Source organism: Sphaerodactylus townsendi, linkage group LG11, assembly GCF_021028975.2.
Source record: "Sphaerodactylus townsendi isolate TG3544 linkage group LG11, MPM_Stown_v2.3, whole genome shotgun sequence".
Lineage (NCBI taxonomy): Eukaryota > Metazoa > Chordata > Lepidosauria > Squamata > Sphaerodactylidae > Sphaerodactylus > Sphaerodactylus townsendi.
The window spans coordinates 56,165,765-56,181,504 of record NC_059435.1 but is presented as its reverse complement, the minus strand read 5'-3'; the positions used below and the strand labels follow the sequence as shown (position 1 = coordinate 56,181,504).

Below are 15,740 nucleotides of genomic sequence, written 5' to 3'. Positions count from 1 at the left end.
TTAAAAAAAAACCCAAAGTTAGAAAAGTAGTAGTTTTTCTTGCAACAGAACTCATGATTCAAGCAACAAAATGCTGACTAAGAGTTTGTGAGACTGTGGTTGGCATTACACTGAGAATTTTTAAGGATCTGTTGAGGAAAGAAAGCAGTAGCAGAACAAGGACATGAGAATGGCAGGAGGGTTGCAGGCAGAGGAGGGAGAGCTGGCAGCAGAAACAAGGCAAGCAGAGGGATGAAAGGTGGAGGCACCAATGCTTGGAGCCATCCACCCCCAATCAGCTGTGTGGTGAATAAGGAGCGGCTTGGAGCAGAAAGCACTTCTTGAGTATTTTCTGCTTCAAGCCTCTTACCACTATTACCAGCCTACTGCTGGGGAGAGGAGGTGAAATCATGTCCTACCGCCATCAGCTGACTGGCAGTAGCAAGAAGGGGTATGGGATGCGGTCCAAACCTCCTTCACCTTGCCTCCCAGCTGATTGGGGTTTGGCTGGCAGGAGGGTTGGGGAGTCAGGAAAAGGCTGGGGTGGCAAGAGAGGAGTGACTTGGAGCCCAGCATGGCTGTAGGATTTCCTTTGTCCTATTGGGTTTCTCAGGGTTCCCCTCTTGTGGTTGATATTTATATCTAGATTTTAGTGCTTACAATTCCCAAGGCAGTTTAGTTTCCCATCCAGGCACTGTCCAGACCCAACCCTGCCTACTGACCAAGGTTACTACATGATTCATCTTCAGACAGTGTTCTGAAAGGAAGTATGTGATGGATGTGTCACTGGTACCTTGTGATCTCTCTGTCCTGGCAACACAGAGCAAGGGGAAAAGTAGAGTAGTGGATGTTGGAACTGGGTGATAGAGCCACTACTGAATATACTGGTCACCTTTTCTGCCTGTAACTGCAGCAGTAAAGCTGAAATGCCGTCATTAAGTGTCTAATGTGAGAATTAGCCCTGAGTTGTGAGTGGTGCCTAAATAACCATTCTATAAAGCAAAAACGTGCACAGTCGGGCACTCCTTGGAAACATCCCACCAAAAAGGGATGGAAAAGCATTCAGTCTAGTCAATAGAAAAGCAGTTTGATTTCTGGGGATAGTCAGGCAATGAAAATAAAAAGGACACTTCCACACTTTCAAGGGTAAATTTGAGTCTTCGTGTTTGAGGATAACTGTTGTAGAATCATATCAGAGATTAAAAGTAGTAGACCAGCTTGGAACAAGGGTTCCCCTCACCAGTGTTCATTTGACATCACAAATCAAACTGAAAGTGCTGTTTTCAACAGGTATTATTAGGCTCTCCGAGCTGAAAATGCTGGCCCAGAACTCGAAATCCAACAAGGTCGGTGTTAACTTGTCAGATCATATAATCACACAGAGAGAAGAGGAAGAGGAAGAAGCAGCAAAATGCAGCTATGATCCAGAGGACATGGCAACAATGCATCAGCAGCAGACAGCACTGAGCGAAACCAGACATCGCAAGCGGAAAGTCACTGCCAGAACTGACCCTTCGCTCCCAGGGGTGAAAGAAACAGTGGAGGACAAATGTCGAGGGAGGCGCCAGAAAGACTTTGATGCGGCAGAACAAGAGGAGTGTAGTGATGATGAGTCCAGAAAACGGGAGAGATGTCACAGTTCAGAAGACTTGTGGACTCAAAACCAACAGAAGCTGCTGGAGCTCGCGTTACAGCAGTATCCAAAGGGCACAGCGGAGCGCTGGGATAAAATTGCGAAATTCGTTCCAGGGAAAAGCAAGGTAGAGTCACTATTTTTGGGCAGGATGAGCCATGGTGTTCTTTGATACATTCCCTCAGCCTAACACTGAAGCAAAAGCCAATCTTGGAAAGGCTAACCAACTTCAGCAAGTGATTTTGCACTCTGTTAAAGTATATTTAGGGTGCAGAATGACACCTAAAGAGAAGGAGATATGCATGTTTAATTAGGATCATTTGGCTGTTTTAGTGGTTATCATATTTTCCACCTCCACGCATTATTTCTGTGAGAGCTTGAACCTTGGAATATGGGTGACATCTCATCATGATGTTTACTAAACAGGCTTTAGTTACAGGGTGGCTTGCCATTGCCTTCCCCTATCGTTTATACTAGATATTCCTTTTACCAAGCTCAAAAGAATGGAAGGCTGAGTCAACCTTGAGCTGGCTACCTGAGATCAACTTCCCTCCGGATCTAGCTCAGGTTTTGAGCAGAGCTTTGGCTGCAGTACTGCACCTTACCACTTTGTGTCACGGAGCTCCTAATATTTGAATAAGAATGTAGTAATCATGTTACGTTCCCATCGTTCTTAAAGTGGCATATTAAACTGCCTATCAGCTGAACGTTACATACTTTGAGATACAGGAAATAAGCAGCCGAGGACACTAAATTATAAAGCAGTGAAGTGCTGGCAGTGTTCCTGATCTGTCCTGTAATTTGCCCATGGCTAAGTTCTAAAAAGGGTCAACGTTGTTAAAGGAGTTTCAAGTGCTTGAACAGTAGGGTGCCTCTGTCTTGCCTGTGCCAAAAGTTCAACAGGAAGGAAGAGGGAATGCATTTGGGCTTTTACAAAATGTCACTTGAGAACCAGGAGTGGAGTTTGACTAATCTGTCTCAGACATTGTTCCGTTCCTTCCTTCTTTCATTGCCGGGGCAGGACTTTTCTGATGTTTGGGTTGGTTTTGCACAGCACTGACTCTGAAACAGTGTTATAGAGAAGTCTGCATATTGGACCTGAAGCATTTGCATTGGTTTGGGTTGATTTTGTGCTTTGATGAAGATTTCAATATATCAGGAAAAAAACAATTTGTTTTTAGAGAACAATGAAACTTTCCTTGTACTTTTAGATACAATGGAGAAGCATTAATCATCCCTCTTCTCAAAATGTGAGTCCATTAAGTATGGATTCACACTACTGAATTTCTGTGTGCTATGGTGTATTAGTGTGAACTAGTTCACAGGTGTCAAACTCGCAGCCCTCCAGATGTTATGGACTACAGCTCCCATCATCCCCTGTCAGCATCATACTGGCAGGGGATGATGGGAACTGTAGTCCATAACATCTGGAGGGCCACGAGTTGTGTGTGCAATGAGTTAGCACCCTGCCCCAAAACTGCAGCAAGAAGTAGGGTTGCAATCCCAGCAATGATGTTAGTACCACTTTTATTTGCATATTTTTTTTTGCACAAAGCCATAGATGTGGTCATGAACACACATGGATAAATTAAGCAATATGAAACTGACCCTTACAAAACACTCCCAAAATATTGATTCTTGGCATAACCTGTTAAGTACATGCAGATGACCATTTTTAACCGCAAGTGTCATTTTCTAACAAAAGCACTTTAAGATCACTTTAATGGTTAAGTTTTTCTTTTTCTCCTTACAGGAGGAATGCATGGCTAGATACAAGTTGCTGGTTGAACTCATACAAAAGAAAAAAATGGCAAAGAGCTGAACACGTGGAAGAATTGTGCTTACCGTACTAGGATATTTTAATCATCATATCCAGTGACGTGTATTTTTGTATGTCAGTATTTCAGTACGTCATGTGCCTTAGTAATACAAATAAATAACTTTTATGCCTTTAAAATTATGTTAATAAGATCAAAATGTATTTTTGTACTGGAAAATATGGACATGATCTAGCGCTTATCTTCATAGTTGGATAGTTTAGGAACCTGTATTGTTGAAAACTTAAATCACTAGAGTCTATTTGCTGGAGATGACAAATATGCTTTTTTTTGCCTTAGGTTAGACTAATTATTTTGTGTTAATTCACTTTCCTTTTTAGTCAGGTGAACGGTGCCTTTTGTAAACTCAACACTATTGGAGCAAGGCTATTACAAAAGCCATCACAATACATTTCTGGAGATGCAGAGTGCTGGAAATCTCATTTTTGTTTCTGAAACCTACATCTGTGTGTTTCAAATAAGCAGATGGTGCAGTAGGGTATACTTTCAAGTGCCTGTTCAAAATTACACATCAAACACTACAGCCACTTAGGTTGGCATATAGTTTGTCACTGAATAGCAATGGGAAGTCTTAGGCAACGGCATCCATACTTAGAATGTGGAACTAAACAACAGTACTTTAAAATACAACCTGGACTTCAGCGTTCTTTCAGGGGAAAAGTCTTCTACAGTATTCCATAAACTCAAGCGCAGTGATATTTTTCTGAGTTAAAATGCAAGATCAAATTCTAGTACCAGTCCCTAAAGCAGCTCATCCTCATTGGCATTTGGTAAGCCCAAAGCATTTTGTAGTGTCATATGCGTAAACTGACTTGAATACTTGGAAAAAGGCAGAGTACAAACATTTTAAATAAATAAGCAGGGCTCATGGAGAGAATCTACAAAAAATTCTTCCTAGGGTGGCTGCTTTATAAGTGATCAAATGATGCCATCTCCTACAGAGGTACAGGACTAGTTTAATCCAGACCAGGCTAATTGCAACAAGGCCGAACGTGATATTATGCACAGATGGAGAACTTTAGCTTTTTCATGTCTCACTAGTATGCCCAAAATCAGTGGATTTAGGCAACCCTGCATGCCAGAAAGCAGCTCAGGTATATGTCCTGTTCCTGTTTTAGGAAACCAAAAAAAGTAAAACTGCACATACTGGCAGCTATCTTTACAACATGTTGATTACCTTTAACCTCCTTCTATTGAAAAGGCCTATACAAGCCTGAAGCCTTGTTAAAATATTTTATGGCGTACTCTGATCCTAATATATTGAACATCAATAGCTTTAAGCATGCTTAGTGGTACCACTGGTTGACATGGTACTTGGTTTGACCTTTAAGCAATACTCAGCATTAGGGTGGACAATGAAGATATTGAAGTGGTGGCTCCATCATCAACCAAAAGGGAGACTGCAACCAAGAACCAAAAGGGAGACTGCAACCAAAGGGGCTTGGACAGATTTATGGAGGAGAAGTCAATCTATGGCTACCAATCTTGATCCTCCTTGTTCTGAGATTGCAAAGGCCTTAGCAGACCAGGTGCTTGGGAGCAGCAGCAACAGAAGGCCATTGCTTTCACATCCTGCATGTGAACTCCCAAAGGCACCTGGTGGGCCATGGGCCACTGTGAGTAGCAGAGTGCTGCACTAGGTGGACTCTGATCTGATCCAGCAGGCTCTTTGTTATGTTCTTAAGAAATCCGAAGGAGATTGAGACTAGGAAAGGCAGACATGAAGGAGCTAGAAAAGATTCTTAAGTGATGTGTCACTGGCAACCAAGATCAAGTTAAGTCATGCCATAATATTCCATTATGATGTATGGGTGTGAAAGCTGGACAATGTAGAAAGCTGATAGGAGGAGAGGAGAGTCCTTTGAGATGTGATATTGGAAGAGAGTATCACAGATTCCATGGAACCACCCCTTTACACCCCCCCCCCGCAAAATTCTAAACCAAATCAAGCCTGAGCTTTGAGTGCTATGCCAGTAGAAGCTTTCAGAGAGACAATTCGATCAGTCACTTATGCTGTGATCTAATCCAGGGTGTATTCAGAAGTTTCAAATGGTGCAAAGTGACACAGCAAAGTTACTTGCTAGTGTGACTCAGAGAACATACCTTGCAACTTTTAAAAATCTACAGTCACTTCCAGTGTGCTTCCAAGTGTAATTCATGAAGCACCAAGCAGTCTGGGCCACCTGCAGGCCAGTTTATAATACAAGCTGCTAGGACCAGATTGACACTTGTTTGAAAGGGGACAAATGTACAAATTGACACCCCCATATATTATATACATTTTTTCTTCACATAATCTGCTGCCATTGTCCCCCTCTGCAGGCTGCCTGGTGCAGGCGCACTCACTCCCCTAGGTCTCTAAGATCTGGCCATACTACCTGCCCCCCAAACTTACATAACAGTGAAAACCAACGACAGGAGCTCTGCTGTGCATTATCTTCACCACCATTTCCCTGTCCTCTAAAGTAAGTAAAGGTGGTCACTAGGAGCACAGCCTTTTCTGTAGTGTCATCTTGATCGGGGGATATCATTACCCACATCCGTCTCCTAGCACCAAAGTACAAGAGCTGGAGGTGCTAGGTGAAGATTTTCTCCCAGGTTTTTGTTCAGTTCAGTTCCTTCTCACATAGTTAATTTTAATCCTGGTTTTTAGCATGGGGTATTTGATCTCATTATTGTTTTATCTGCTTCACTGTGAGTTTAATTAACTATGTTGTCATTGTAATAATTGTTGAAAGCAGTCTCATTAACAGTACAAAGGAGGAATTTAAGGGTTTTTTTAAAAAAAACAAAATAGTACAACTGAGAAAATCCGGCATAAAACAGGAGAAAGAATGGCCAGGAAATCCAAGTATCCTTATTTTTTATAACCATAAACAATATTTAAAATTTATTAACCAAAGCTTTGTACATACTTTTTATAAACTTGCAATTTTACATCTAGGCAAAACAGCAATTCTTTGTACAAACTGTTACAGAATATTAATGAGCGGTTTAAGCAAATTAAACCATACTGATTTATTTAGTAAATTATCTACAAAAGTGATTTTTGATTTTTTAAAAAAATCCCATGAACATATAAAAATAAATTATTCTTTATTTCAATTAAATCTACCAATTAGAAATATTACAAATCAAAATATCCACATTTTTATGAATTTTCACAATACAAAACAAGTCACAAAACCTATTTACAGAAATGAGGTAAGAACTGTGCAATGTTTAACCAAGCAATATTGCAGAAACAAAAGGGTTCTTCCATTTAAGTACACAGTGAAGGTCTAATTATACTTGGGTATTTTTCCACTAATAATTCACACTTTAAAACTTCAAATTAGTGGTCATTAGCCCCCAACTTCAATCTATCTTCTGCTATGCTGCATAGTCATACGATTAATTAAACAATTCAAAGTGAATATATTCAAACACTTCACCCGTTCATACTTTTTCATTAGAAATATTAAGATACCTCTCCTCTCTTTTTTTGGTAATTTATTAGTGGAAAGCAACCCAGGTAGAAATTTGCCTGAGCTATCTACAGTGACACACACTTCTAATAAAGGCAGATTAATGGGGGGAGGCTGCTGGTGCGAGGGTGTCCCACCCTGACAACTTTCCAAGACTTGTTTAGTGCACGCCCAGCTGTTTAAAGCCATTCCAACCCAACAGAGGTAAGCAACAGGCACTTGGGAGTAGGTCAAACACTACCATGACTTGAGCTGCTTTCTCATCTGGTAAAATTCATCATCTCTGAAAAAAAAAATTCCAGCAATCTTAACAATCCAACTCAAGACTAATCACCTTTCGCCATTTCTCCTTAAAAGTTCACCTTCCAGCAAAATATCCATTAAAAGCCAAGCCAAGAGAAGACTTAAGTTTATCTAGCCCTCAGCTGGAGAAAAAACTGGTATTCCTAAACGCTGAAACTTGTCCATCTACAGGAACTACTGTCATTGGCAGATATTGCAAATTTGGTTTGCTTTCTTCAGATAAAGAAGTAGATCCAGCTGGCTGTTTGATCAGCCCTCCAATACAATACCAGGCTATTTGTTCAGCAGCAGAGTTCAAGCAGTTGTTCAACAGGCGTCTCTGGTATGAACAAGACTTTTTCTAGAGTCTCATGAAATCTGAAGAAAACATTTCTTTTTCAGTGCAACAAAAAACAACAAGGTCCAAGCCTTACAATAACACCTCCAGGAAGAGCCTCTTTTCTAGTGCGCAGTTAGCTCCTTGTTGTGGCGAGTCATACCTGCAGGGAATGAGTGGCTGCAGCCTGCAGCCTGATGAAGTGCTATCACAGCAGGAGACGCAGTTCAAATGCTCCAGTTGCCCAAAAGTCAGTTCTTTTCCGAGGCAACAGGTCCAGTTTTGTCATTGAGCCTCTGTAGGGGAAAGGAAATGCGTTATCGCAAACTCTCAATCATCGTGGAAAGTTCTGACGACAGAAAACAGCATTGTATTCCATGTCACGTTAATGCTTCGTAAACATTTTCCAAGTTTTCGTATGTTCAGCAACCCTCTCGTAGCAACAAGCCAAACTTTGTGGAGAGTTGCAGACTGATTTTGCTGCTTCCTCTCCCTCCCAGCTGTGTCTCTGCTTAAGGAAGGACCACTGTGGAAGCAGCAGGGGGGCCCAGCTTTTTGTTCCCTGCTGTTGACTGAAAGGGCATTCCAGATGAACCTCAGCATCCCGAACAAAGGGGGGAGGGGAGCACCAGTCACAAAGCCTCTTCTCCTGCCCTTAAGAGTCAAGCAGTTTCTGTTTTTTCACTGTAGGCAAAATTGAGATCAGAGCTTTCCAACGCAAAATTTTGACAGCAGGCTTAGGAGAATAGGTGGCACCAATGTCTCCCCAAAACTGAACAGCCGCAAATGGAAAAGGGCAGGCTCATCAGCCAAATGTAATCTACATTTTGACTTAGAAATGGGTAGCTGTTCTGTCAAGTTGGGACACATGCCAATCAATCACATCAAGTTTTAATTGACGGGGGTAAAAGCTAACAAACACATGTTTGTTTGTTTTTAAAAGGCCTTTTGTTTCCATTTTCTTTGTAATTCCCTTTTACATCACACCAGAACTGGCCTCAAAAACAATTATTACTTTTCCGTCATGGTACTGTTGATTTTACCAGGCCCTTCAATATCACAAAAAGATGCTAAATTTGAAACTTGGGTAATAAATCACATATGTGTAATTGAGACCACTGACCAATATATCTATTTTAATGGGTTTATCTGTTTGTTCTATTTTTCTTCGCAACTTGGGATTCAAAGGTATTTGAGCATGATTAAGAAGTCTTGGTTCGACAGTTAAAGCAGTGGCTAAATGCTAAGGAAAAAATATGCGAGACTTCCTTGGCTGCACACCAAGGTCCTGATCACTCATTCCCTCAAATGTGGCATGAATGGTGCTTACTTGGTTTATGTGAAGGAAAGCACACCCTTCATGTATATAGAACTATCATCATGATACACTTATTGAATGTTAAAAGTTGAAGCCCTGCTTTAAAAGAATGGCTCCAAAAGCAGCCAATTCAAACGTAACAGCAAGATTTAGAACCCAAGAATAATACTGAGGCAGGAGGATACTTTTAAAGGGTGCTAGGTCACATGTTTTATGGCAGCACCAACACTTCGGTGGCTTGGGCAGCTATGGTTTCTGAGCAGCTGCAGCCAGTGGTGGGATTCAAATAATTTAACAACTGGTTGTTTACAAGCACCATTCTAACAACCAGTTCTGCCGAAATGGTGCGAACTGGCTGAATCCCACTACTGGCTGCAACCAAATAAGACAAGAACTTCCTCTGACTTGACTCTTTTCGATTCACTCTGGTGTAAATGGTACATGAATACACAGAGTAGTTACCTTTTGAGTCGCATTATCCCCATGAATAGTAAGAAATGGATTTGTTGTAGCGGCATGAAGCGGAGAGGCCTGAGCGCCGGCCAGCAAGTTACTGATAGGAATCTGTGCTGCTCCCGAAATCTGCAACTGCTGCACTTCAGGTTGGTGATGCTGCTGCACTAGTTGATACAGAAGAGCCTGGTGCTGTTCCTTGAATACGACAGAGGAGGAACATTCTAGTCAGTCATTTAATGGGTGAACCTACTCTTTATGCGTTCAGAAGAAACATGTAGGTCAGTGGGGGAAAGCCAGACTAAGGTGAACAATGAGTTCTTCACTAGTTGAGCTGTGACAAGTCTCTAGTCAAACCTTGGTAAGTCAGTCACCTTTTAAGCAGCCATAGGTCTAACAGTAAAGGGATGTGTGCTGACACCATTTATATTTTCATGTGCAGCAGCTCCTTGAGTAGCTCTGGCCCTTTCCTTGGCTTCTCCACTTGCTCTATTCCCCTGATGGATCTGCCTACCTTCCTAATTCTAGCACCAAAATTTAGAGCAGGAAACAACTCAGCCAGCGTGGCAGATTCAAAGAGTACTGCCCCCTAAACTTGCCAGAGTAGGTCTAAAGATCAGTGGTCAGGGAGAAATCTTGGCTGTACTTCTGTTGCGCTTGAAAGTGGGAAAGGGTTTCAGTGTTCCATTGTGATCAAACAGGCTTTGATAGACCACTCCCTCATGCATAACCCAGCACTGCCCTTTACTGTGACAAGGCTCTTTCCAGCAGATTGCCCAATCCCAAGTGGCACCTGCAGCTGCAGTGCTCCTCCCTTCAAGACGTTGTACTATTCTGACCATTTCTAGCTTTGGCAGGAGCCATTCTGCCGCTTTTCAACTGGGAAGGCTTGAAATCCCCCCACAGTAGGAGAGAGGAGGGCAGAAGGACCCAAATGTATGTGAGCTCTTCAAAGCATGCTCCATATTCCCATGCTGCCAACCCTGTGCTTCCTGCTCATCAGATAAGAAAAATGTTCTTTCAAATTCCCTTGGAGCCACTTACAAGGTCTGGCCATGTCTTCTGAGCAGGGTTGGGGTGTGGAAGGGAGAGCAGTCCCTAATAATCTACGCTGCTGGGCTGACAGACGGAGAAAAACCGAACTTATAAAACAGCAGAACTTACCGATGTGAATTGTTGAGAATTCAATAACTGCTGAAATTGCTGGTGTTGTTGATGTAGCAAAAGTTGCCTCTGCTGGTCAGGAAGAAATCCAAGTCCGGAGGCACTACAGTATAATTATTTTTAAAAAAACACTTGATTAGAAGTGTAGCTTGGCACCTTCACCAGTTCACTTCTATGTTGCCTTTTCAGCACAAGCAAAAGAATCCCAACTATGTACACAGTGTCACTCTAGGGCAGGGGTCTGCAACCTGCGGCTCTCCAAATGTTCATGCACTACAAATCGCATCAGCCCCTGCCAGAATGGCCATACTGGCAGGGGCTGATGGGAATTGTAGTCCATGAACATCTGGAGAGCCGCTGGTTGCAGACCCCTGCTCTAGGGACTGTGTTCAGTGCTTATGAGTCACCAAGATACCTCTCCATATTATTCTCAGCTATTCTGCAGACAGAGAAATAAAACAACTGCTGCCAAGTTCCATGTCCCTCGCTGGAGCAAGGCCAGGCTGTATCTCTCCACCATCGCCACGACCACTGTGCCTTGTGGTCCACTCCCGCCATATCTGGGAAACTATGGAACCACAACTAAAGCACAAAGGAAAGAAACTATGGGGCTGAACCCAGGTGAGCAAGTGACCAAACCCTCCCATCTTATTTGCTTCACAGTCCAGTGAGACAGTCTTTTGCTGCCAAATCCCTCTCTCTTCTTCTGGACTTTATGGTACTCTGGGAAATCCCAGCTTCCTTATCCTGTGCAGAAAGGTGATCCAAGATGGGACTGGTCTCTTCTTCTTCTGCTAAGAAAAAATAGCCACCTTCCCTGTAACAAATGCTCTCCCCTTGTGTTGTAGCATGTGTGTAGTGATGTGTAATGGTTAGAGTCTCAGACTATGATGTCAGAGAAGCAGATTTGAATCCTGACTCTGTCATGGAAACTTGCTGATTGACTTGGGTCACCCACTCTCAGCTTAGCCTGCCTCAGAGAGTTGTTGGAAGAATACAACGAAGGAGAGTAGGATGATATAAGCCAGTTTGGGCCCCCGCAGGCATATGGCAGAGCATAAATGAAGTAAATAAACATTCTGAAAGGAAAGGCACCCTGTACTCTTACTGTCCACTGGAGTGATTATATTTAAGTGAATGTATTTTTAAAAGGCATTTTTATTTCATGTTGACATTTTGTGTAGAGTGCATTAATCCACTATCTAACACGCTTAAAAGTTAAACATATACAATCTAGGGAAGGAATTCAGGCTTTTAAAAAATGTTGTGTACTAGTAGGGGGAAAGCAATCTCCTGTCCCAGGAAATCTGTAGTGAACAATTCAAACACTTCATAACAAAAATCAAAAGGTTTAACCAAGGACCAAAATGGTTAAATGTCTGGAATCCATGCCCTACGAGGAGAGACTGAGGTCTGGAGAAGAGAAGGTTAAGGGGTGACAGGATAGCCATGTTTAAATATTTGAAGGGATGTCATGTTGAAGAGGGAGCAAGCTGTTTTTCTGCTCCTCCAGAAACTAGGACAAGGAGTGATGAATTCAAGGTTTAGGAAAAGAGCTTCCACCTAAACAATAGGAAGAACTTCCTGACAGTCTCGGAGGATGGTAGAGTCTGGAGGTTTTTAAACAGAGGCTGGATGGCCATCTGTCAGGAGTGCTTTGATTGTGTATTCCTGTATGGCAGGGGGTTGGACTTGATGGCCCTTGTGGTCTCTTCCAGCTCTACGATTCTAGGATCTTGATTTTCATTTGTGCCAGACAGCAACTTATGCACAGTTATGTTATGATGCTGGTTCATGCTGAACTCAGCTTAAGTTGGTATCTGAAGAAGTGAGCTGTGAAAGCTCATATCCTGCCAGAAATTTTGTTAGTCTTAAAGGTGCTACAGGACTCTGGCTTTTTTCTACTGGTACATATGGACTAACATAGCTACTCAGCATAATCTACCTTCACGTTAAACTTATTCTTGTGAATGAGTTGATCACATTTCCAATTTCCTTAATATCAGGTGCAACAAAAGTTTTAAAAAATCAGATAAACTCACCTTCTGCCATGTTATTCAAGCAACTGAAACAAATTATGATAAACTTGCACTAACATCCACAAGAAAGATCCAAGTGTCACACAAAGTCCATGATTTGCTTCTTTTTTAAAAAAAACCTTTCGCATATTTAATGCCTTCCCTCAGCAAGTTCGTTCTACACAACCATTGGTTTTGAGAGAAACTTCAAATATGGCCTAACAATACAAACTCAGAACAAGCAAAGGCTTACCTGTTACTCAATGTAGTCGGCAAAGGATGTGTTGAATTCGGTGTCACAGTTGTGTGAGAGAGAGCAGACGGGTTCTGTGGTATTGTGGCAGGAGTCTGAATTACCCCATTTAATGTCCCAACAATTCCATTGATTGCCAGCTGGTTACCTGGCAGAGTTCCAATTATTCCACCCACTGCAGGAATGGTAGATGTCATAGTCTGCATTCCACCACCAAGTGCCCCCACCATCACACCATTGACCTGTTGAACTCCGGTGCCTTGCTGAGCTGGACTCTGCCCAGCAGGTGGTGGAGTAGAAAGGGCAGAGGAACTACTGGTGCTTTGTCCGCTGGAGTTGATTTCCTAGTGAAAACAAGAAAGGCTCAGCTGTACCAAACTTCACATAACAATAAAAGAATAGGAGGACCGTATTAACCTACTACAAGTCTTGAAGACAATGTGAAAAAAGCAAACTGTACCTGATTTAATACAGGAAGGGAATTGTCTGGTAGAAAGCTGGTTCCCAAATGAGGGCTCTTGCTGCTGTTCAAAGAATCAGTGCTAGCAGCTAGTGACAATTTTAAAAAAAAGGGAATTAACTTCTGTATCCGAAATACATAAAATCTAACTCCATGTGGAACACTTACATAAAATTGAATTTAATTTCTTTTAATCATTAACCCAAAGCAATATATGCATTAATCAGACTGAAGCCCTTATCTAATTATGTCAATGAATTTCACGACTGAATATGAATATAACCACAAGTAGCTGAAAGTGCGGGCTTTCACTGCTTTCAAAAGCATTTAGTTCTTTTCTCCTGCAATGTGATTTTTTGCAAAAACTATAAAGGTTTGCCTGGCAAAGCCCTTAAGTAAATTTCATCAATCTCAGTTGAAAAGTTGCCCCTTTCCAAAGTGCATATTCCATTCCCTTCCCCTTGTAAAGTTGTTATCAGACACATGGACAATTGACAGGTCATACAGTAGGAGAGACCAATAATAAAACTGTTCTTTAAAATATGCACATAATGGTAATACAGGTAAAAGGCTGCAAATGCAAAGCCTTCTGGTAATGTTGACAAAGCTTAACACAAAAGGAAGAAATTTTCCTCACCAGCCTGGGATGAAAATGTGTGCATTTGATGAGATGGACTTGGATTGGATGTTATTGTTGGGAAAGGAACCGAAAGTTGGGCATTTAGAAGCTGGAGGCGCTCCTTTTTAGTAGTCAGGTTTTTAATCTGTTCTTCTAAGCGGCGGTTTTCAACTTGGAGCTGGTGTAATGACTTTAGCATACCTAAAACTAAACAGCATTTGACCAATTCAGTTCCTTGAAAAATCCCTTGGAAGCCACATCAAGATGCCAGTCATAGATGCAGGAGAAACATTAGTAGCAAAAACAAGCCACCCCATGGCCACACAGTTCAGAAAATGCACAACAGCCAGTTGATTCTAGCTGTGAAAGCCTTCAACGACGCATTGTACGTAAACTCTTTGCTCAGGCTATGAAGAACTACTCGTTGGTCAAATAAGGTACCAGAAGGTACTTCTCTACATCTTGGTGATACTGTGAATTCTCTCTGACATTTGAAAATTACAGGCCTCTGTTTACATACATGTTCACCTCCACCTTTGTAATCCACTTCTCTACAGTGCTAAAGTCAATATCTAGAACAGGGGTTGATGGGATTTGTAGTCCATGAACATCTGGAGAGCCGCAGGTTGCAGACCCCTGATCTAGAATTATGTAACGTAGTTCAGCACATCCTATGAATGGGTCTGCTTCTCCCATGTATTCAACCGTTGAAATCTCCAAGACCATAAAGCTTTCTAATGCTCATGGCATCTACTTAGGTTACAGTCTTATACACACTTACTTGGGAGTAAGTCTCATTGAACTCAGTGCTACTTATGTGGCTGTTCAAAGCCAAGGCCTCCCTACTGCCCTTGGTTCAGAGACCCCATCATGCATGGAACCATTTGTTCTCCCAAAGCCAAACAAAATGGTTGTACATGTGCTCTTAGTTACATTAACTTCTGAAACATAAAAAACTAATTCCTTTCAACGACATCTATTGTTAAGTGGCCAACTGTAAAAAAAGGATCGCTCCTTACATTGCAAGTTTAATACGACAGTGTATTCACAAAGTAGTTTTTGTTCTAATTTGTTGAAAAGGGGAAAACCGATTGGTTGACTCCTTGGCCAGAAACTCCACAAATTCATGTAGTCAATGAAAACTTTTCCTCTGTTTTTATTGCTTTTAAATCAGACTCCAGCTGCTTTCGGTGTCACTCTTAAGAACACCAGCAGGAAGCGTTAGGAGTCCTGCAGTCCGACTTTCTCCCTGAAGATAAAGTACATCCTTCTGTTTCTGCCACAGCCAGATCTCTCCAACTGGGATTCTGGATGAATTTTAGGACTAGAACCAGCCCACATGCGAGAAAGTGGGCCCCCACAGCACAAGGAACCCCACTTTCAAAATTCTAAATCGTATTTGCTTAACATGACCTCTGGGCTTAATACAGACACAAGTCTACCGATACAGGCACATCTGGTCATTTCCCAGGGATTTAGCTTTTTATCCCTCCTCTTCAAGAACATACAAAGGAACTCTCAGTGTGCCCAAATGAGATGCAATAAGACTTTGCTAAACCTGTCCTCCAGCTATCATGTTTAAAGGATTATCCCTGCATGAATTTCCTCACAATTAGCATTTTTGTCAGGGTACCATTCATAAAAATACCAACTAGATGGCACTTCACTGACACCCATCAGCCAGGAAAGCAGGCTCAATGATTTCTGTTAAATGGCAAAACAATATTCTTAAAACAGTTCAAATCTTTACATGCGTGTGGTTTGATTATGAATACATTAAAAACCAGAATATCGCTTTTCTTAACGCAATTAATTGGGATTCCATCTTTTTTACTGTTATCGTGCCAAAATAAATTTTACAACCCTCTTTTCTATTACAATCCCCCTTAAACAATTTCAACAAAGTCACTACCTAATAA

At 41.8% G+C, this 15,740-nt stretch overlaps 2 protein-coding genes across 3 annotated transcripts in view; one reads left to right on the top strand and one right to left on the bottom strand.

Moving 5' to 3' along the window:
• The window catches only part of DNAJC1 (DnaJ heat shock protein family (Hsp40) member C1), an 84,933-nt gene extending 81,078 nt beyond the window's left edge, over positions 1 to 3,855 (top strand). The window contains exons 11-12 of one of the 2 annotated variants that reach the window (XM_048511394.1): positions 1,345 to 1,739; positions 3,366 to 3,855. In XM_048511394.1, coding sequence (XP_048367351.1) covers positions 1,345 to 1,739; positions 3,366 to 3,434 — 464 coding nt within the window. In that variant the 3' untranslated portion in view covers positions 3,435 to 3,855. Of the gene's footprint in view, positions 1 to 1,269; positions 1,740 to 3,365 lie in introns of both variants that reach the window. The other variant, XM_048511393.1, reaches the window with a different exon arrangement.
• Positions 3,856 to 6,296: 2,441 nt separating this feature from the next.
• MLLT10 (MLLT10 histone lysine methyltransferase DOT1L cofactor) overlaps positions 6,297 to 15,740 on the bottom strand; it is a 119,850-nt gene continuing 110,406 nt past the window's right edge. The window contains 6 exon segments of the mRNA XM_048511868.1: positions 6,297 to 7,832; positions 9,317 to 9,505; positions 10,472 to 10,574; positions 12,743 to 13,086; positions 13,203 to 13,291; positions 13,840 to 14,028. Of these exon segments, the coding sequence (XP_048367825.1) occupies positions 7,788 to 7,832; positions 9,317 to 9,505; positions 10,472 to 10,574; positions 12,743 to 13,086; positions 13,203 to 13,291; positions 13,840 to 14,028 (959 nt within the window). The 3' untranslated portion in view covers positions 6,297 to 7,787.